General features: G+C 38.6%; 2 protein-coding genes across 12 annotated transcripts in view; one reads left to right on the top strand and one right to left on the bottom strand.

Annotated features, from left to right (window-relative positions):
- Positions 1-22,331, top strand: part of msi (RNA-binding protein musashi) — a 138,272-nt gene that overhangs the window by 94,788 nt on the left and 21,153 nt on the right. For 4 of the 11 annotated variants that reach the window (XM_086838912.1, XM_086838915.1, XM_086838909.1 and 1 more), the window contains one exon: positions 9,049-9,087. The exons of 6 other annotated variants lie outside the window; for them this stretch is intronic. In XM_086838912.1, the coding sequence (XP_086695038.1) occupies positions 9,049-9,087 (39 nt within the window). Of the gene's footprint in view, positions 1-9,048; positions 9,088-15,042; positions 15,606-22,331 lie in introns of those variants that run through there. One more of the 11 variants, XM_086838921.1, reaches the window with a different exon arrangement.
- LOC110191785 (lipoprotein lipase) lies at positions 17,060-19,190 on the bottom strand. The gene is made up of 2 exons (XM_020962735.2): positions 17,957-19,190; positions 17,060-17,892 (listed from the first exon to the last, which is right to left on the bottom strand). The coding sequence occupies exons 1-2, from the start codon at positions 18,472-18,474 to the stop codon at positions 17,106-17,108; spliced, it is 1,305 nt and encodes a 434-aa protein (XP_020818394.2). The 5' UTR covers positions 18,475-19,190; the 3' UTR covers positions 17,060-17,105.

The following is a 22,331-nucleotide window of genomic DNA, read 5'->3' as shown; positions in this document are numbered from 1 at the left end:
AATAGAAATGCAAAGGGAATGATACAGAGGGGATCATCATCATCGGTGCCAAAAACTTTTCGCCATGGGGCAAAGAAAAACTTTCAGTGAAAACTCTCCTCTGTGGCATGAAGCAAGTAGTAAAAGTTACACTACTCCTCTTGTATCCTTGTGGCATTAAAACGACACTCTGGACACTAAAAGAAAATATCTATATTATTAAAATATATTTCATATTTTAAATGAGAGTATGAATAATAACATTATTTGTTAAATAAGCTTTTGATTTTTATATAAATCAAAAGAACAATATATACTTCAAATAATAATATATATTTAAAAATAATATTATAACCATATAAGGGAAAATATGCTGTAAAATATGTAAAGCCAATTTAAAAGCATTTCAAATAATTGTTTCGTTTTGTTTTTTTTATAAATACTAAGGTAATACTTTACAGAAATAAAAGAAATAATTCATATTAATATTTCTAAGAAAATTCTTATTTTTCTTTAAGAAATATAATTAGTAAATACCACATATGGAGGAATATATTTTAATACAAGTAAAGTTAGTTTCAAAACTGTTTTCCCTATTAAACATTCAATTAAGTGTAGAAACAATTTCTAAAAAACTCCCTTAAATTGTTTAAAAACTAACTTTTGAAAAGTAAATCCATTTTTTTCGAGTATCTCTGGGGACAGAGAGTGAGAGAACGAAAAAACTTGAGGTTTTGCACACATGACCCATTAATAAGCGCACGGCACTTGCTGGTTTTGGTGGGGTCATTTCATCTTCCTCTCACAGCTGGACATTGTGCCAGGAGGAGGACTAGGAGGGTTAGGGATGCTGAGCTCGGGTTGGTTTTTCGGTGGCACGGTGGCACGGTGGCCCAGCACGTTGTCAACATAAATTTTCGGGGGAACAGCCATGAACTATGTTGGCGGCGGTGGCAAAGTTTGCACTTCCTTGCAATTTAAATGCGTTTATCTATTCGAAAGTGTGCAAACAGACGCAAGTTGAAAAATAAATCTGCAACCGCAACGATGTGCAAGCAAATGCAATGATTTAAGCATTTCAATAGATTTTTGTATTTGCCAAAAAAGCGTCTACTAAATCAAGGGAAGTTTGGAAATGAAACACTTTATTAATAATCTTAAAAGGAATCAAGTTAGTTTATAAGAAGAGTCTTAACTCGAAGCTATATAATTTTAAAGCAGTATTTTGTCCTCTTTAAATCTGTTTAAAGCTCGCCACATTCGATTGCATAGGTTGTATCCTGCAGATACAAAAGCCACTCACGCCTTCCCCTCCTGACAGTCTGCCAATGGAAGTCAATGATAATGAGTCCAAAAGCGGAGGCTATGAATATATTTCGACTTGCATGAGCACACACACGCACAGATACAAATGCATGGTACGTGTAGATACAGATACGCATTCACAAGTCAAGTGCTTAATATGCAGGCTGCGTGTTGCATAAGAGGAGAAATCGAAGTTGATGCTGTGTGCCGGCGATCAAGGACGTGGCATATAGATTCGGGGACCCAGAGGCTCACACGCTCTCGATAAACGATAAATGTAACGATATCGTATCACATTTGCCGCCGTAATTTGACGGAAGTACTTTAAGGTTATATAGCATATTATTTGCATTTGGTGCGCGGAGTTTTGTTCAGAGGTTGGGGAGTTAATATGCGTTCAATTAACTTAACTTTAACATCAGAGTACGTGATGTGCAGTGTTTCGCATAATGCGATTATCCTTATTATAATTTATGCATTGAAATATGGTGAGAGGGGATGTAGACATTTCTGGGTTAATAATCGCGTTGTGTGGTAATGTCCTTATGGGTTAATAGGACATATCCAACGGCAATCATCTCATCATTTTAAATCTATTGAATTATGCGCAATTATATGTGTATCTGTTTAATATCTTCACACAAATCATTACTGACAGTTTACAATGCATATAATGTAATGAAGCAAATTTAAAAATGTACTAAAGAGTTTATAATTATAATAGGCCTAGAAACAAGTCTTGGACAATCTCTGGAGCTTAGCTAACTTTATAATGTAGGTCAGAGATTGTCACATAATTATATTCAATATTCTTCTGGTTCACTTATACTAAATTAATCCGAGTGACTTTGACACAATCCAAGAAACTTTCCACAGAACAGAACAGAGCCTGACAGGAGAGATGGATATGGGGCCAAGGAAGAGACGCCATTTGACGTCAGCGAGCCTTTGGCCAGGTGAAGCAAATTCAATTAAACTTTTGTTGTCGACGACCGTTCGTTCTCTGCCCGCATCGTTGTATAATGGTATACATATACATATATATGTATATATGTCGTTATATGGGGGCTGCGATCCTTGGTCAGGTTACACAAATAGCAAGTCACGTTATTCCATACTGTGGGCGTCCTTTTAGTCCTTTGGCCACGTTTCACATTTGCAGCTTACTCCACAATTTGGCTTTAAATAAATATTTAACCAACTATAATTGGAAACTCAAAAAGTGCAATTAGCAGTGCCCGGAAAGGAGCAACTTTCCAGAGTTTCAAGTTCTCGTTCCGGGCGGCCGGTGAAATGGAAAATTCTTTGTCCAAAATTTGAGAAGTTTGGGTGAGCGAGTGGGCAGTCGCTCCAAGTTAATTAGGTTATGAAATTTCACCTGGCCGCAGACACAGAGATGTGGCTTAAAGACATGGCCAAAAAAGCTCCTTGACCATGTTTCTTGTCGGATGCGAATGCCACTTAAATTTTTAATTGCTGCTAATTAAAAAAAAAACGCATCAAAACGGAATGTAGAGCATGAAAGCATACTGAAAGTGGCGAAATACCGACAGGAACATGCAACAGGAATAAAGGATAGTAAAAGAATGTTAAATACTCTGAAAATATAGGTTATTTAAAAAATGTTAGTTATAGAGTTCATTTAAAACTCAACATTTAAGATGCAATTTTTGAATTTAAAACAAAGTTAAAATATACAGATTTTTCTTTAAGGAAATTCTAGGCCAAGGATATTCAGACTTCACATGTCGATTCTTTTTCTAAATATTCCTTTGCCCTTGCGAATTCTTCTCTGTGCTCTGTTTATGGCATACAAAAAGGGCAGATAAATATTTAACAAGCTGGAAAAAAAACAGACAAATATACGCACTGGCACACACACTGGCATCCTTGCTGCTGCAAATAGAAAAATACTTTGAAAAATGGACAGAGAGTGAGACAGAGAGAGGCGACACTTGAACTTTAAGCAACAGCCAACAGCAAAAACTCAACGTGATACATTTTTTCCCCTGCTTTGAGAGAAATGAAAATACATTTTTTATACTACAAACTTTGCACCACGTTGGGGTCTAGCATATATAAATAACGAAGGATGTTAAACCGAAAAAAAAAAAAAACAAAAACGGAAGAGAAACTTTCAAAGTGAGATAAAGTGTGAACAATTAAGAAAATAACAGAAGGGAATGCTTAAGAGTTGTGTCAAATTGAATATTCTTAGGATATAAAGATATAATTTTACATGTGAGACAGGTCTTTTTGGGTTGAAAGTGTAATATAGTTTTCAAATCGTATGTTTTATTTGGAGGGAAAGTTGAAAATGTTCAATTTACATTTGTATTCCTCAAATTCTTTTAGTTAAGGTTTCAATTAAATTTGAGAAATAAGATTTCGGTACAAATTACAATTAGCACAAATACATAGAAATTTTAAGAGTTCTCTATTTTTTACTGCTTGATTGGGCATCGAATTTAAAGATTATAAAAAATCCTAAAAATAATAAATATATAAAAAATATATTATTTGTAGGCCCTTTTTATATCCCTGGGTACTCTCTCAAAGGCTGTCTTCACTTACGAAGAACAAAATCAAAATGGAAACAGCTTTGGAAGCTGAAAGGACCCCTAGTTTCCATTCCCATAAAAAAGGGACCCCCAAATGAAACATAAACCAGACATTAGGTTGGTCATTTTTGGACATAACAAAGCCTGCCTTTTGGAATAGCCATCAGTTTTGCATCTGTCTCGGTGTCTGGACCGCTTTTCCGCTCCTCCCACCCCTATCCTTACCCCTTACCCATTTCCTGTTTTCCCCTGCAGCCTGTCTGCCATTTTGTGCTTATCAGGCTGCCCTTTGTTCTTGCAGTTTTGTGCATACTTTTAGGCGCAAATCACGCCATGTTCAAAAGTTTTGCCGTAGTGCTGTCTCAGTTCCTGCGGTTCATTGCACTGCACTCTCTCTGCGTCTGTGTGCTTGTTTGTGTGTGTTTTGCAATGAAAATTGCAACGCGCCGGAGTTTTATTGCCCGGAAATGCCTTTTTTTGGACTAGACGGGTAAAGTTTCGCCGCGGAAAAAAATGTTACAGCGAAAAACTGCGGTAGCTTGGAGAAGAAGAAATAAATATAGGATTTTCTTATTATTATGGAGGTTCTCTTAATACTATAAACTTATACAAAAAGTATTTGATTTGAATATTGTATTTACTTAATATCATAGCGGTTATTTTACTATAATATTAGCTCCTAAGATGTAATAATACTGTTGTGTGGTTTCTTTTACATTCAATTTATCTTGCTTCAAATTTATTGAAATATTATCATAAATTTTCCTAGGAAATACATATTCTAAATATCAAAAGACTGCATATGAAGCATTTGTAGCATTTTTCTCTGTGCAAACATTGAACAAAGTTCAAGGTGCGATTGCAATTGCAATTGCGGTTTGGAAATTGTCGCATGTTTGGACGCAGTAAGCGGACACATGAATAAGTTCGAACTCCGAACACCGAACTTCGATTATGGCAGGTAATAAAAAGACATTGTACTGTGCGGTGTAGGCGCTTACAAAAATTTGGATTTATGGTTATTTTATGTCTGTTTGGTTTATTGTTCATGCCTCTCCTTTGCTACTTGTTTCCACGGCTTGTCGCCTCGGTCATAAAAATTCAATTATGTGAAGGAGGCCTTTCCAGGAGAGAAGCAAAGTAAAAAAAAGATCGTAAAAATGAATGAATGCTGATTTAAAAGGAGTATGTGTTGTCTGAGTGCGCCCCGAAAAAAGTATGCCATCGCTTCCTTATATTTTTTTACACGACTTCGACACACTTGCATGTTTAAGCTACACACGGATACCCATACACACGCAGGACCAAGAAAGTTACAAAATGGGATGCGAGAATTTTGCCGAAATGCGGGGAACCTCTTGAGCACTGTCGAGAGCCCCAGAAAGTATGCTTTAAATTCTCGCACTATGCAAAACGGATGCCGTGAGATGGAAAATGAGGAAATGAGAAGCAGCATCCTGCGGCACTGAGGGGGGAAATGTTAACTAAATAGAAACAGGAAGAGGCGTCTAGAGAATGGAAACAGTCTCGGCATACTCTTATGAAAAATGAAGCCAAAAGTTTGCTTAAAAAAGGGGGGAAAGTTCAGGTTTTTGAAAATGTCACACAAGACCGTGCGTGAGGGAAAGTTAAAAACTTACTTGAGCTTGAGCACTTTATAATTTCAGTCATAAAATAAATAGGTCAAGATAAATAAAGAAGGGGAAAATGGGTAAAGCAATATAACGTGAAATAAAAAATTATAGCTGTACCTTTTTAAAGGTAAACATTCATGAAATGTCTTATAAAATTATTACCCTTGTTTAAGCAATTATAAATCCAAATTTGTAAGCCATTTGATCCCTCACCCATTGACTCACAGGATCTTAAATATTTACCCCACCATCAATCCAGTGAAAGCCAATCTCCTGATGGATTGCTTGACATCAGAGAGGTTAAATGCTTGCCTATACTCGCATATCCTTTTATGTGCCACTAGTCCTTCCTTCATTTTGTTTGTATCTGCTCGTTTTGTTCAAACATTATCGCAAACCTTGCATTATCCTGCTGTAAGTGAGAGCACACAGCATAAGGGGAGTGTGTGCGTGGCACAGAGTGTGGTTAGTTATTAACCTCCTTCCGACTTTCCAAGCCATGTTTGCTGCCTTTTGGATAAACTATAGCCATCTCAGGCGTGTAGCTGCTTATGCATGTAAATATGGCACAGATCCTTTAAGGCTTGAGCCTGATATGTATCACGTATACTTGGAGAAAATGTGGCAACATTTCAGGCCTTTTTTAGGTGATATGCTCTGAGGATTATAAATTATATTTAAGGCTTTTTGTACGTAAAATTAATAAGAAATCTCAATTTTTTCTGAGTGTTTTTGGATATTTGTTTTCACTCCACAACAGATAATTGGCCTACGGAAGTGTGTGGAATGAACGATCATTGTCGTTGTTGTCGGCTTGATTGACAGGTCCAACGAGATGCCGTCACACATTTGCGAATGCAATCAGAACAATCTCGGCCCACAAGTCTCGATTCCTTCCTGTTTCGGGCGCTACTCAGTGTCACAAGAAGTCCCCGAACGTCCCCCGTTGGAATATGACATGTTTTGATAAATTGCTTGATTAATGGACGCATGTGCGTAAATACAGTTTAAGTGCTCCAGAGAAGGGCTTACGTATCAATATCCATGTGTGTGAGCTGGTGGAAGGAAGGGGACACTTCATGGTTGTGACCATTAAAAATAATTTTCTTTCGCGGCGAACGCCTAAAAGCGCACTTGCCACCACAAAGAGCGACAGCTGAAAATGACAAAATCTGTCGGATGCCAGGCCGATGTTCATAAATCAAAGTGACACCCGCACACACTCAGTCGTTCGCTCGCTCATTCATACGGGCACGCCGACATTTTCCACATTTCCGCCGCTGCGCTCATTAAAAAATTGAGCGCCATTTGCCAAATGCAAAATCGCGAAGGGAGGTAGGGAAATTCCGGGATGGAAAACAGAAGCCATGGAAGGCAGCAATTGCATGTCCTTCTCCTCCTTCTGGGCTTGAGCATATGCATATGCATGTTGGGCGAAGAACTCCACTCGAAAAAAACTAACACATCATAAATCTTGCACAAGCATCCTCAAGCGTTGCGACTCTTACATCCTTTAGACTACAAGCTCAGCCCCTTCTGGTTCTGAATCATATAAAAGGCGAACAGAAGTACAGTGGGAACTCATTAAGTTGTGATTTTTGAGATGAGATTATCAGTTAATTTAAAAGAAATATATATAATATTATTTAAGAACTTCAAGGATTTGTTATAAAAACATTCTTTATTTAATTTCAGATCTAAGATTTCTATATAAATCTTTGAAAGAAATTAAGTACAGTAAATATAGTAAAGTTATACTAGGCTAAAACATAATCTTTTATGAGGAAGTTGCACTGTTTTTGCTATAAAACTACTGTGGACTGAGGATTTTTACTGCTTTTTTAATTACAAAAGCCTTCAAACGTTCCGTTGCTTTTCTGGACATATAAATATGCAACAGAATTTTTTCCTTCGCCATGGCAGCCCGATTTTTGCCTTTCCCCCATTTTGGTTTTCATCAACGAGTATCTGTTGCCCGCATGCAAGCAATAAGAAAATTTGCCAAAGGCCAAGCAAACGCTCACATCGCGTTTTACCACACCATGGACAAGACCAAGCTGTCGTCATCCCTTTTGCACATGCCAGTCGGGTTTTTCCTCAATTTTGCACCGCCAACCTTCGTTTTTCTTTTTCCACTTGTCTGTTTTTTCCCCTTCAGGCGCCCGGGGGCGATTCTTTTTTTGCAAGTAGCCAGAGCAACAGCTAAACTTGAGACTTTTGGCACGTGCACTTCTTCCTCGGGTCCTTGTTCATCTTGTCCAGCCGAAGGATAACTTCTGCTTCCCATGGTTCAATATGTTCTCTAATGAAACTTGTGTCAACGTGTGATATTGATTGCAGAAGCCACCAGGAGTGATAGTGGACTAGAGAGTAAAGGGATTTTGTCACAGTTTCTCTTTTATATTGCAACATTCTGTCATGAAAATGGTATATAAAAGTTAAGTCTCTTATCAAGTTTTAAGCTATTAAAGTCAATGTTAAAGTCATCATAAACAAATTTCAAGTATTAGTGGAAAATATAAACAATATAAATAACAATAGGTGGATTTGCTTAAGTTACTTAACAGTATTTACAAGATTTCTTGTGATTTAATCTGTTTCAATTCGTAGAAGCAGCTTAGCCTTCAGGCTGTCACTTTTGTCTCATAAAACCTCTTTGCTCTGCCAATTTTCTTGGCTGCAACTTGGCAACTCTTTGTTTTGGCATTCCATTCCAATTTATTTTAATTTAATTTATAAATCTTGTGGCTTTTATTGAGTTTTATATTGTTAAGCTAATAATGAGGCTGAAGTACCTCAAGAAGTCTTGTTTCAACTGCCATTCAGTTATTGGAAGCATCTTCTATTTCATCTGATCAATATGATTTGTTTTGATGACTTGCCTCCATTTAATTTCCCCCTTCAATGACTTGGATAATCCGAAATTTCCCCGTGCAAACTTGCCACTCTAACTTGACATTTAATTCGTTTTTATGGTGCTCTTATCCTGGGTTTTTTTATTTTTTTGACGGACATCAGGCGGACGTCCAACGCTTAACTTTGAGCAACTTTCACCCATCTGCAAAGGGCTACACAAAAAATATATATGTATATAAAAAAAATGAAACTGAAAAGCCTTCCGCTTTTGCATCCGATATTCGTCCTTTACCACTCCCCCCGCTCTCCTTTGGTTTTGTTGCGCTTTTCCTATCAACTTTGCGGATTTTCCTCCATTTCGTCTCCCTGAGAACCCGGGAATATCGTCTAACCCCCGAAGGGAAATGCAATTTGCAGCATTACAGCAACGCAAGAAAAAATCTACTTTGCCCCGTAAGCTGTTGATGCAAGTCTCTTTTTTTTGCTCAACGAAGGAAATGAATAAAAATAAATAAATACGTAAACAGACAACTTAATTTCGTAGTTAAATGTAGTTGAAGTTGTTGCTGTTGTTGTGTTTCTGTTGTTGTTGTTGTTTATCGTCGTTATCTTTAGCTCTTCCCTCCTAATAGACTTTAGATGAACTAAAAAATCATAATTGACCTCATTAAAACCGTATTTTCTTCTTCCGCTCTTCACTCTGTCTATTGCAGGTCAGTATCTGAGATGAGTGTCACTTCTCTATATGCCGGGTAAGCTGAGGGGCTTACGCTTAATTATGTTGCCATTTTTTATTTCATATAACTGAATAACGCATTGAAGGGGGGTCTATTGACCATAAAAGCGGTTTAAGCTTCCAACGAATTATTAATTGAGCTCGAGGACTCCTTTCGGTATAAAATCCCTTTACCTGTCCGGGATTAAATCATTTTTCGTTTCATTTTGCCCACAAAATAGTAGGGGGAAACTTTAAAAGCTGAAATTCAAATATAAATTTAATCAAACTTTCGCCGAGTGGTTCCAAAATGGATGGGGTTGGGAATAAGCCAGTTTGAACGTGGTTTTCGCTTTTGGCAACTCGTGCGGCCTTTATAATTGCCATAAAAAATGAAAACCAAAACAAAGTTAAGCCAGGCTCCGAAGGGAAAGTAAAATCATTGAAGCCGAGTTTAGTTTTAAATAAACTTCAAGTGCCTGTACGCATAACTGTTTTAATAAATTCAGCTGATTCTTGAAATTATATCTAAACCAAAACCTAGATTACTAAATCATAAAGATTAAGTCAAATGAAAACCGCTTTGTTTGACAATTTATTTTATTTTACATGTATTAAATAATAGCTCAGGTGGCCAGAGAAAATGCAGAGTATCTCAAATAATTTCGTTCATTTAAAGTTCAAGTGAAAACAATTAATAAACCATTTCATGCTGAAAAACAATTGAACAATTAGTGTAAATCGAGCGGTTTATTTGGTTATTTCGTGCATATTTACCTTTTGCAGCTATAAACGAGAGCATTTCAGTTATAAATTGCTTAATTTTTTCCCCAAGTGTTTTGTTGGTTGCCGCCTGCGTACGACATGAAATGAAATACAAACTCATGTATAACAATCTGGGTAAATATAAAAAAGTGGCAGAAAGAGAGTAGAGTGGAGTGGAGTGGAGTGGACCGAGAGTTGGGCAAGTGAAATGCCAACAAACGGCAAAAATTGCGGTGGGGATAAAGTTTGGAACTCACAAAAGCCCCTGGCATATGCACTTTTTTGCGCTGTGTTTGCCCAGCACTGTGCGGGGGTCAGCGAATGTCATTGTTAAAAGTTGCGGGGATTCCCACCACCATCCTTGGTGTGTGTGTTTTTCCATTCTTCGCTTTTCCGTTTCCCGGGAATTGCAGCACAGTTAAGGAATGCCAAAAATCGCAATGCTCGCTCAATGAATTATAATGCAGAACCGTTCAATCTGTAGTGTCCTGGCGGATGGCAAGCAATCCCAGTGGTTGGTTGTCGGGATCTTTGGATAGCATATCCTGCAATAAAAAAACAGAGCCAAGGAAATCGGTCATACATATGTGCGGGAGTATGGGTTTTCCGGGGGAACTGACTGTCCGGCTTAATGGTAAGCAAAGTAACTTTTGGGGGTTTTTCGTAGTGTTTCAGAATGATATATGCTTTTATTGAGGCGAAAAGGCAATGAATGGGGCTTATCGTTGAAAGAAGTGTGTTAAATTTCATGACAGGGTTTTATTGATTGTTGAAAATTTTACCTTAAATAAATAGATGGTTTATAGATCAAACTTTTACAAAGAAGTATATGATTTTAAAGGATTTCTTAAGCCTCTAAAACAGTTAACCCAAAACATACAAAATCTATCTTAATTCTTATAAATTTTAATGTATTAAATAGTGCAGAATAACTGTCTCGGGCATTTTTAAATGCCTTTAAAACCATTTTACCCATTTCTGACCATACCGAACGTAAACCCTTGTCACACATGGCGTATGCTTAATTAATTTTCATTACCTTACGAGAAACAACAACAACAACAAGAGCAGAGCAAAGGGATGCAAAATTCTGTTGAAATGGACGAACAAGTAAACAAAGGGCCCTATTTAATTACGTTACTTGGCAAAAGGGCAACTCAAGCAACGCAAGTTTTTAAGGCGTTTTGCTTTAAGGTTATGCTTCCGTTAAAGCCTTTGAAGTTAACTGGAAGGAAACTTTTTTTATGGCCAACTTCAAGGCGTCGGCTGGGCCAATTAAAATGCCACGATTTCTGCTGACTTTGTTTGTTGCCAACGAAGGGCTTTCAACACATGCGTCTTCGTGTGTGTGTGTGTGTGTGTGTTGGTTAACTTATATTGCTGGCAATTGGCACGTAAAGGGTTAATTGTCAGCCAGTCAGCAAAATAGCTTCAGAGTTGAGTTCATCGATTTTACATAACTTGCACATGCCACCCATTTTCACGAAACTTTTGTACTTCACACTTTACCTTGACGCCTCTGGCTTGCCTTTCCGAGCCTCTAGTTTGTTGGTTTTCTGGCGACTTTCATTTGCTGCGGGCTGCCTTGAGGCTCATTATTGTAAAGGTGAAGTGAACCCCCTAAGAAATAGCTCATGTTTGATTTAAATTTAAATTAAAAATCACTCGTACGCACCATTTGACAGGCACACCGACAGCTGCGAACAGAGCAAATAAAAGCCCTCCCATATATTGCACAAATGTCAAACACCTGGCCAAAGCCGCTATATATAAAATTCATTTTGAAAGCAAGCCATCAAAGTCCCCCAGACTTGCCACACTCTCATACACACCATACTGTATCCTGTATCCATTTTTCCCCGATCAACAAAAGCTTAGGAAGAGAGCCGGTTTGAATTTTTCGAAAAGCCCCTACCAACCATCGGCCAGCAATTAAGCCAGTTTGTAACAATAAATTTCAGTTGCTGGCAGCACGAGGAGGTGTTTGCCAACTGTTCAGCTATATTGACTTTCAATTTGTATGCCGGCCAGCTGGTTGGAATTTATTTTTAAGCTTCCTTTAAGGGCCATCAATGCAGAAGTTTTATATTTGAAAGAGAGAGATGGGCACTAAATATGGACAGAGTTAGGATATCGTTTCTAAATTGAACAGAAAAGTTGATATAATTTGTTTGAAATATATCAGAGATTTTGTATTTATTTTTATTTTTATTTAAAATACTTTTTCATTTCAAAATCAGAAATTCCCCAACTTTACCCCTAAACCAAATAATTAAGAACCAAAATTCAATTTTTACCTAAAAAGTAAATGCTGGAGAAATGTATGCATTTCCTTTGAATGCAGATGGAGTATATATCCATTATGGATTACAATTCCAATCTCTATGGATTGGCAAACATTTGCCAATTGGTAAACAAATGGTAAATAAATCAAAATCAAACAAGAAGAACTGCAGCAGAGAACCCCTATGAAAAAATAGAAAACCAAAAACCCCAATGGTGCCCTTAAAAACTTGTTCCCTTGGCCGCTTTACAAGCCGAGCTCAGTTCACCACCCCACCTGCAACTCACCTGGTTTCCCTGCCACCTGCCCTCCCATTCACCTGTGCTCTATGCTTTGTACTCTGCACCCCCCTGTCCCAGAATGCGCTTGTACAAACACGTAATCGAATAATCCAATTTGTTTGCGCAAAAACTGAAACTTTTTTATAGGGCTTCAGTTGACGATGCCGCGCCGCCGTGACTCAGAGATCCCTTGGCCCCGGTCGCCTCTGTGGCCCTCACCTTTTGAGCTAATTGTTTGAGTGAGTTTCGGATTTAAGTGCAGATCCACCATCTCCTGCCCCACGAAAGCCGCCCTAGAGTCCTTGTTCGATTTGGTATTGTCTGTAAAATGATGTAATTGTAACTCGGCACTTGGGATAACGATAGTTACCTCAACTTTTGGGTCGAGTGGTTTGAGGTTTTCTGTGAATTTAATAGAGATTTATAAAAAGCAAATTGGTTGGGTTCTTATACTAAACCTAGCTATAAATATAAACCAATTGAAATAGTTTTCATTCAAGAAGAACACTTTTCTTGAACCTGAATGAAATCCATCTTGGTTGATACTTCAGTTTGTCCTTTATATTGAAGAACTGGCCTAATTATAGCTACTTTCCTAGTCTGACATCCATTGAAAAGGATATCCGCAGAATTAGCTGTGCTGTAAATCCCCTTTTATGGCCACTATTTTCTTTTCATTTACTGGGAGACCATTACTTCTGGTTATGTATGCCTTTGTTCGACTTGCTTGAGTTGGCCAGGACCGATTCTCTCCTCAATTGAATGCTGTCTGTCCCTTGAACTATTTCCACTTCCACTTTGAAATCCTTTCAAGCAACTAAACCCCGCCATCGTGTTTTGCCCTCCCTTTGAGCGTTGGCTTTAATCAACCTTTTGTTCCATTCAATGTTGCCGCCGTGTTTGCTCCATTTCCAACCCAACCGATTTAGGCAACTGTATCCTGCTGCAGACTGACCTTTCAATTAAATAAGCGTTCCATTGGTCACCTTACCAAGGACCTCCAGCTGTGTGTGTGTGTTGACAACCCGCCGCCCACTATGTAACTCTCACCAGGCGCCACCCATCAAGGCCGTCGCCACCTGCTGTCGACGTTGCTGGTCATCTTTCTGCACTCACAGGGTGTCATTTTTTATACCCTTACAGGGTATTACAATTTCAGTCATATATATTCTTGATCAGCATTAATAACCGACTCGATCCAGCCATGCCAGGTAAAGAAATAAATTTTTGAAATTTTTCAATATTTTATTAGGAGTTACATCATTAAAATTTTCAAAAATTTGACAAAAATTTCAATTTTTTGTCATTTTAAATTGAGTATGCAGACTTTTTAAGCTTATAAAAACTAGCATTGGAAAGCTTTCCGAATCAAATTTAATGCATTTATGGCTTTGTTATGTTGATTTTCATGATCATTAGCAAGGAATATGCAAGGGTATACCAATTTCGGCTTTCCGAAGTTAGTTTTGTCTTCTTGTTTTTTTGTTTTGTTATATGTTTTTTTGCCACAAACATTGGTTGCCCTTCTTCACGCAGAGGTTCCACTTTAATAGCAGATGCAATGGAATGAAGGATAAATTGCATTAAAAATCTATTTAAATATATATAGATATTATGAACGATTATAAATATATTCCTAGATATAATTTTATAATAAATTATTCATTTACTTCAGATAATTTCCTCAAAATATAAAAAACTTTATATTAAACTTGTAAACATTATTGAATATCAAATAACTGCACTGATCAAATGATACCCATAAATTGCCTAATTTATTTAAATTCCCTAAACTATCTTCCCTAATATATTTTCAGTGTAGTTAACCGAAATCTTTACACTTTCCGTGCAAAGATTTTTGTAGTTTTGCCTGAAGGCAGATTTTTCACTTCATCTTTGGATCCAGCTTTTGGGTTCCCAACTGTAAATAGAGACTGGGGCTTCGGCAAAGACAGATTCTTTGCTCCCAGGGATGAGCGGGTGAATAGCTGGCTAATCCGTTTGCTTATTACTGCAAGGAGAGACGCTTGTGGCCAAAGTAATATGCGCTTTCAGCCCGGGACAAACTTAAACTACGTCCTTCGTCCTTAGTCCTCCGTCCTCCGTCCTCCGTTCGTGTGCGTGCGCCGGAAGCCTTTGTGGGTTAGGGGTGGGCATCAGGTAACAGGACGGACAGGCAAAGGTGAGAAGCGAGCGGAAGGAAGGCGTCAGCAGGAGCGGAAGCACGGAACGCGACACTTTATGACTGCTTCCCAGGACGTGGACTGGGCCTGGGGTGTGGTTAGCTTTTTGTCTGGATGTGGTGCCAGGCCATGAAATGGCAGCTGACAAGCCGGCAAAACTCTTTTCTACACAGTGAATCTGAAACCTTTGTTTACAGAAAGAAATATATAATTTGAACATTCAAGAGCTGTAAAAAATACTCCAAATTGAATCTAGAATATGTTTATAGTTACTTTGGAATCTATATATTTTCTTCGTGTGTAGTTTGGTTGGGACTCTTCCCCAACCTCTAACCGATTCTGCAACCCCCTCGACTGGAATTAGGAATGCATTGTCTAAGGGCTCAGCTCAGTTTTCTGTTCGGTTTTTCAGCTTTTCAGCCAGCTCTGTGTCCTTAGTTCTCAGTTCTCAGTGCTCAGTGCTCAATGCTTAATGCTCGGTGCTTGGTTCAGTTTTGCAGTTTGTGCGTCAACTCTTTAGCTCAAGTGCGGGCCACATTTCATAGGCTTCCCAGAGCCACCTCCGCCCCATAGAGACACCCCCGTCGATGCTTCACCCCTTCGCTGGAAGACGCGACACAAATTAGCCATCTTTTTTGCATTCTTTTTTTTCTGTTTTTTTTTTTTTGTTTTTTTTACAGTCTTTCCATTTGGCTGAGAACATTTTCAGTTTGCTTTTCAGTGCACAACTGGCAACAGTCGACGGGCTTTATTCGATTCGCCTTTTCGCGCTCGATTCTTTTTTGGTGAAGCGACAAGGAAATTATCAGACAAGTTAACCAAGGAAAAGAATTTAATTCGCAAGTCTGAAACTGAATTTCTTGGTCTGTCTCTGAGACTAATTCAATTTCTGTTGCTGTCAGTGAGAGGAGAATTATTGCAAATAACTAATTCGGTTTGTGTTGCAAGTGAAACGGAATAAAAATATTCAGATCAGTGAATCCTTATTAAATTCGATTAAATAACACATTGTGAATATGAATTACTTAGAGACCATGTTATGGTAAGGAGATAAAATAACCCACTTCATATTTTAAATATATCTTGAAATGTTATCAAGTCAAGAAATGATGCAAGATACAAGAAATTTTTCTTTTTTTGAAAAAAATAGAGTTATTAAAAACTCATAACTAAGCCAAGAATGTGTTAGTTTTAATTGGGAAACATTTTCTAACCCCTTTCCTTTTTAAAAACAATTGAAACTTTTTAAAATTGTATTTTTTTTTTTGCCGGGTATAGCTAGCTTTCTAGCTTTTCGCTTGCTGTTGCTGATCAAGAATATATATGATTTATAGGGTGGGAAAAGACTTCTTCACTGCCTTACAAGCTTCTGATTATAATACCCTGCAAGGGTATAAATAAATATATATAATAAAATATTTTCAAAGGAAAAAAAATTCATTTTATATGCATTTTCTTAAATCAACATGCTGCGTTCTATTAATGAATTCAAATACACAAACTTGAGCATATTAAAAAACGTTCTAAATATATGTTGTTCTTGTGTTTCTTTCTTACCAACTCAAGGGTATGCTGGGCGCAATATTTGTTTTGCTTTTGCCAATATTTGTTCACGTAATTTCCTATGGCATCCATCCGCAGCTGCCAAGTTTTCATGTTGGTTTTTTATTGTTTTTTCCCCTTGGTTGCTGAGCCCTTTGGCCAATTGCTGCTTGTTCACTCAAATGATGCGTAAAAATCACATTAGCGGCAGCCGTGCGACATTTTGGCCAGCTCCAAGGTCTCAATGCCCCAAAGTATGCTTTATCTTCAGTGGGAGTTTCGCTGCTGTTTTAGCCAATTAAACCTTGAGCTGGTGCGACCTTAGCCAAGTTTTTTTCTTTTTTTTTTTTGCATAATTTATGATACACGAATGGCAGGCTAAAATTTTAAATCAGACTCGGGAGAAGAGAAACTTTATCTAGGTTTTTCTGTTATAAATGGAGCAACTTTGAAACTTAGGCTTGACTCAAGGATAGGATAGTAAATCTTTAATAAAGAGAGTCATTTGTAGTTAAATATTATTAATAAGAGTGCAATAGGATAATTAATCAAATTATATTTCATTATTTAATTGCAATAAATACTCCTTTTTTCCCTTGAACCAATCTCGTTAGCTCGTATTAGTATTTGGCTTTATGTGCATTTTGGCCAAATCTAGTTCTACTTGATTTTTCATCCTGAACTACACTCGGCTTTTGTATGTACCTATGTCCTGGCTGCAGGTTTTCATAAATTTTTTTTTGCTCCTTTTTTGTTTGCTATTTTTGCTGCCTGTGACTGGCATGAAAAGCATTTTACACATGGCAGCATTTTTTAATTTTGCCAGCCGGCTTTTAGAAATGGAACAGCACCACACAGAAGCATCGGCACACACAGGTGTGTGAGTGTGTTTGCGAGTGTGTGTGTGTAGTGCAACATGCACTTACTAATTAGAAATAAAAACGCGAACTGTACTTGCTCATTACGTTCTCGTAGGCAGTTTTCCGGTTCTGTTTATTATTTATTTGCGCCACCCTTTGGCGCTGGCATTTTGTGCTAAAACATAGGGTGACTGTTCGCTTGTTTTGAAATAATAGACACCCTGTCTTTGGGCCAAGAACTCGGCCGAAACGTTGGCCAAATCACCGCCCATGGTCTGGCTGATCCCCGTATCCTTGGGGCATCGTTGAAATCGGGTCAATTGCTGCCATTCGTCGGCTTGACATCCGTGGGATACGAAACCCATTTCCCGATCCCGGTAAAGAAGACTCTCGGCGAAGAGGATGAAAGCCCGCCAGTGGCTGCATTCATTCCAAAAGCAACCCGGTTGCTGGCTACCCCAGTTGGCATAGAAATCCGCATGGCCCAGGGGTCGGTCGAATCCGTAGCTGCCCACACTCGTGTGCAGCACCTCCACATAGTCGGCGTCCCCCGGTGCAAGTCTCTCCTTTTCCTGGGCGTATCGAAAGAAGGGCAGAGCCGGATCCAAAGCCCGGATCATTCGAAGCCGTCCCGTTTGCAGGTGCTTTCCCGCCAACCCCGCAACATGGGCGCCCATGCTGAAGCCCACCAACTGCAGGTCCTCGAACCGTAGTCCCGCCTCCTGGTGCAGGAAGTCCACGAATTTGGCCAGTACCTGACCCACCGGTTTCACTCGGTAACTGGCCGTTATGTAGTCGGCTATGGCACCTCGACCCCAGTCCACAGTGAAGATATTGTAGCTTCCATTATTCAGTTCAAAATACGGTGGCAACAGAGCTGCATACATATTGGCATTTGCATTCCCCAACCAACCATGAATCAGGATGCTAAAGAAGACAGAAGGCATGGGAGTTAATGATGAGGAATTGTATGCAGGGAAGCCGTAATTACCGTGTGGGATTGAAGGGATTGAAACGCGACCTACGCAGAGAGGCGGCATCATAGAGATTCACCTGTTCGCTGGTTACCGCCACCAGGTCCTTGTTCATTACGTTCAGGCCAAAGGCAGCGGTCAGTGTGCTGCCCACGACCTGCTGGAAAAGTCTTCGATGTGGTGCCTCTTTCGGAACTGAATCCCGGGTGAGTGTGTGCAGGTGGAAATAGGTATGGTGATCGGCATTGTATAACAATTTGTAGTCCGGCTGCAGGCGGAGTAATTGCTGCTCAGCCGTGACTAGGTTGGGTCCTCCCAATATTGGCAGCTGGCCGGGACTCATTAGGCCAGACAGCAGTGCCATTTGTGTGTCAAAGTAGTTACCGGCCTGCCACCGCCGCCGCTCATGTCCCCGATTCCTCATCCGCATCAGCATCGTTCTCATTGTGATGGCACTTTCCACTTCATTTGTCACTTTTACTTGCACTGCGGGTCTTGGCCCCGCCACCGCCAGTGCCTCAGCCTTCATCTCCATATCCTCCTGCAATTGATTGTTGTCCGCAGCGGCATTATTGTCCCCGATCCCCAGCTCAAGCCCAAGCCCGAGCCGGGCCCTGTAATCAGGCTCTGTCAGTCTTGCCGCAGCGAGCCACAAACAAACTGGTGTCAACGAAATGAAAGTGCATTAGGCTCGAAACTGTGCAACTAGACCAATCGGCAAATGAGCAGGGCACACAGGCAAAAAAAAAACCAGTCTATTGATTTCATTTGAAATTAGTTGATTAAATATTAAACTAGAGTCCATAAACACTAGCGTGGTTTACTACAAATTCGGTTCAATTAGAGGAGAAGCTTTTTTATTGACAATACTCGTGGATATTAAAGAATCACTATGTTGTATTGTTAATTAGCATAAAACACTATCAACAGCTCATTAAGTTGGGAAAACAATGAATTAGAAATAAAGTCAGAGTTAAAACTAAATTTTCAACGATGGAACTTTTCTGTTGAATGATGATAATATTGTTGTTTAACGAATTTTAAAGAACCCCTGTGACTGATTCCACAATATTATACTATATTATTATTATATATTATATTATATATATATTATATATATTTTTTAAAACAAGTTCAAGAGGATGAATAGAAATTCATTGTATTCTTTTACGAAAGTTTTCTTTCTTCTATTTAACAAAAAAAAGAAGAAAGCACAAGCACTTGACATTTTTCATATTATGAATCTCTTAACGAAAATTCTTCCCATTTATATTCTTCCGCCACTGTGTTGTTTCAATTTATTCACTTTAACTATAATTAACTTTCCAATCTGTCTTTGTGAGATTTTCTGATAATTTTTCTGCCATCTCATTTGGGTAAATATTTTTCGCTCTGTGCGAATCGAATGCTGTTTCAATCAGTGATAATGGTGATAGTCACACCTGCCTGAATTAAGACAACCGAGTGCACAGCAATCCGCATTGCTCGAATATCTTGTTCCTTCCTCAACGAAATGGGATTGACAACTGAACTGAAGTGAGCCGGGAGTGTCTTTGACACATTTTCGATCATCACAGCTTGAGCTGCATTTCTTTCTCTCTGCCTTTTTCGGCTGATTAATATGCAGAACTTCACACTTATTCTCTCCCCGGCAGCTTCAGCTTCAGCGTCTTTATTGATTTCTTCTTAACAAGCGGCAATTGTTAATGCCTGAGTTGGTCGGAATTACCGTGTGAGTGCTCTCCCATTAGCTGCTAATCTGTTGGGTCAACAAAAGTTCTGGAAGTGAGTTGGATGCGGGCCCAAAGAAGGCAAATCTGTGCCAGTGACCAACTTTTGGGCTATTAAGCACTCCAAACTTTTTTGGTATAGGTCATTATAAAACGAACTAAAAATATATTTAGGCTTATTCAAAGAAGGCTGTGAAATATAGTCTTATTCGAAGTAGGCTTTGAAAATACAAATAAAAGGAATGTACTTGAAATATTTCATTGCGAAATTAGTTTTGCTATCAATAACAACTTTTATCGTGTTTTTAACATATTAATCTGAAATATTTTGTGCTGACAACTTTCCAGTCTTAAAATATCAACAGTAGTTAGTTCGGAGTTTAACTGAAGCAAAAGCCAAATAATTGTGTCAACGGGTTGCTGGTTCTCGAATTGTACTTCCTCTTTAATCACTTTGTAATGTAAGCAATTCTCTTTTGTTGCTTTTGTGTTATATTTTTTTTAAATAAGTGTAAATTCTAATGCAGAAAATAAAACTCTTCACTTTCTTGGCAAAGAATTTACATCACATATAACTTTTGGAGGGGATTAAGGTAGTTATCGCAGAGCCTACTTTGAATTCAATTTTGTATGTAATGCGAAATATATCTCTTTACCCAATTTACCTTATCCTGTTTATAAAATTACCATTCATGTGCCTTTGGCAAAAACATACTAATCGAAATTTTTTCTGTTTTGTTTGCTTTTCAGGTAAGTTCACATATTTCCGCAAACCGGAAAAGCGTGGGGCAGCCCCACCGCAACCACTCCGCCCACCGGAAGTGGTGTTCGCCATTTTAACGACATCCGGCGCGTGCATTTCTTGCTTGGAAAATAAGAACGAGCATCGAGTAAGAACCCCTACATAAAGCTGTTTTTCTCTGGGTTTATCGGTGATCGCAGAACGTGACAAAAACAACGAGAATATAAAATGTGTGTAGGGGTGAATAACAGCAGATAAACGAAGGTAACCATATCGCAGACCCCTCTCGTATCGGGATTTTATTATTATTTTTTTTTCAATATTGAATATTATGATGTCACGGGGCATGCGAGGACATTTCAATTCCCCCAGCGAACACTTCCTTTACGGACTGTGATGATGTTGATACGGCACAAGTTCAATGTACAATCTTTTGTTAGTCGCTGACTGGATTTCTGCATTTGCATTTTTTTTTTTTGCAGCATCGTTCTTTCCATTGTTGTTGCAATGCGACACTCAGACAGGATTTGTGTGTTTTATGCGGGAGCAGGAGCTGCCGATGGAGCAAGGATGCGGGGCTGAAAAACAATATCGCGACAATAATCGATTAAAAAACAGTGACTGCGAAAAGGAACTCCAGCCGTCGGAGCATTGTTTGCCTTTTACTCTATGGCCGTAAGCTCAAAAATGTCACTCGAGTGACTTTTATTACGAGGATATTCAAAGGCTAGCCAAGGGAGTAGGATGTTTGGTACTCCGGTACTCCGGTACTCTGCTCTCTGGTCTATTTGCCCGCAGAATCCTTGAGCCGGTCTTTGGTGTCAGCATTTAGCAGACGAGTGTCCTCCGCCCCTTCATCTTTCCACAGCACATATGCGGGTGTACATATATCCTTCCCTGACTTGCCTCCTCGAAAAAAGCATTTTCTCAAGTGGCACTTGTCGCACTGCATCCTGCGAGCATAAGCAGGATGCGTCGCCTCAAAAGCCGCTGAGTCAGCCCCATATCCTTCTGTATTCTGTTGCGGCGCTGGGTTGTTGTGTGCAAACAATGAGCGGCCTAAACGAATTTGTTACATCAGTTAAGGCCCAGAGAAATTGTTGACATCAAATTTTATGGCTAGGCAAAGGAAGTATCACTTCAGAAAAGTATATTAGAATGTGAACTGGGTGGGGATGGGGAGATATAGTTCAAACTATTTGAGAGGTTTTCCTGTTTGGCATTTATAGCTAATTATTATTTGTACAAATATCTTAGAAATGTGATATGTTTTCACTAAGGGATATACCCTTGAATACTGACAGAATTGTTAGTTATTCATTTAGCATATAGTTAGCATTTCATTTAGGCAAATATTAATCTAAAATATTTAAATGTTTTTTAATGTCTTTTCCATCCTGGTTAAAAAAAAAAACCTTTTAAGTTCCACATATTCTCAGCTTATTAGAATTTAAAAATGCATGTTAACATAGTATTTACAGAAGTAAAACTTTAACTCTGTTAACAGACCTTCGTCGTTATCCTTTATCCGTTCGCATGGAAAGCTTAAGGACCAAAGCTTTTATCAAAGCTTACAAGCTTTAAATCCTGTGTCCAGGATACTTGTATACTTTCCCATTCGTAAAAAGCTTGCCTATCCAGCTTTTGTCCTTCAAAGGATGTGTGCTTTTTGGAAGCTTTTACAGGCATCTCTCGTAGGTAACACTACTAATTTCTTTAAGGATTCCCTATTAATACATTTTATTGTGTTTAATTAGCTCCCGTTAGGATATTTATTATCACAATTGAAACATTTTTATCAATGGACTCGTAAGTCAACTACAAAGTATATAAAAAATAGTATAGCTTTAAACAAATCAAACAGCATTCAAAGTTCAAGCCGCTCTTCTTATCCTTTGCTTCCTTAAGCTAACTGCTTCT

This window comes from Drosophila serrata, unplaced genomic scaffold, assembly GCF_035046125.1.
Source record: "Drosophila serrata isolate PLE 108 unplaced genomic scaffold, ASM3504612v1 contig_360, whole genome shotgun sequence".
Taxonomy (NCBI): Eukaryota; Metazoa; Arthropoda; class Insecta; order Diptera; family Drosophilidae; genus Drosophila; species Drosophila serrata.
This window is presented reverse-complemented; position numbering and strand designations above follow the sequence as displayed.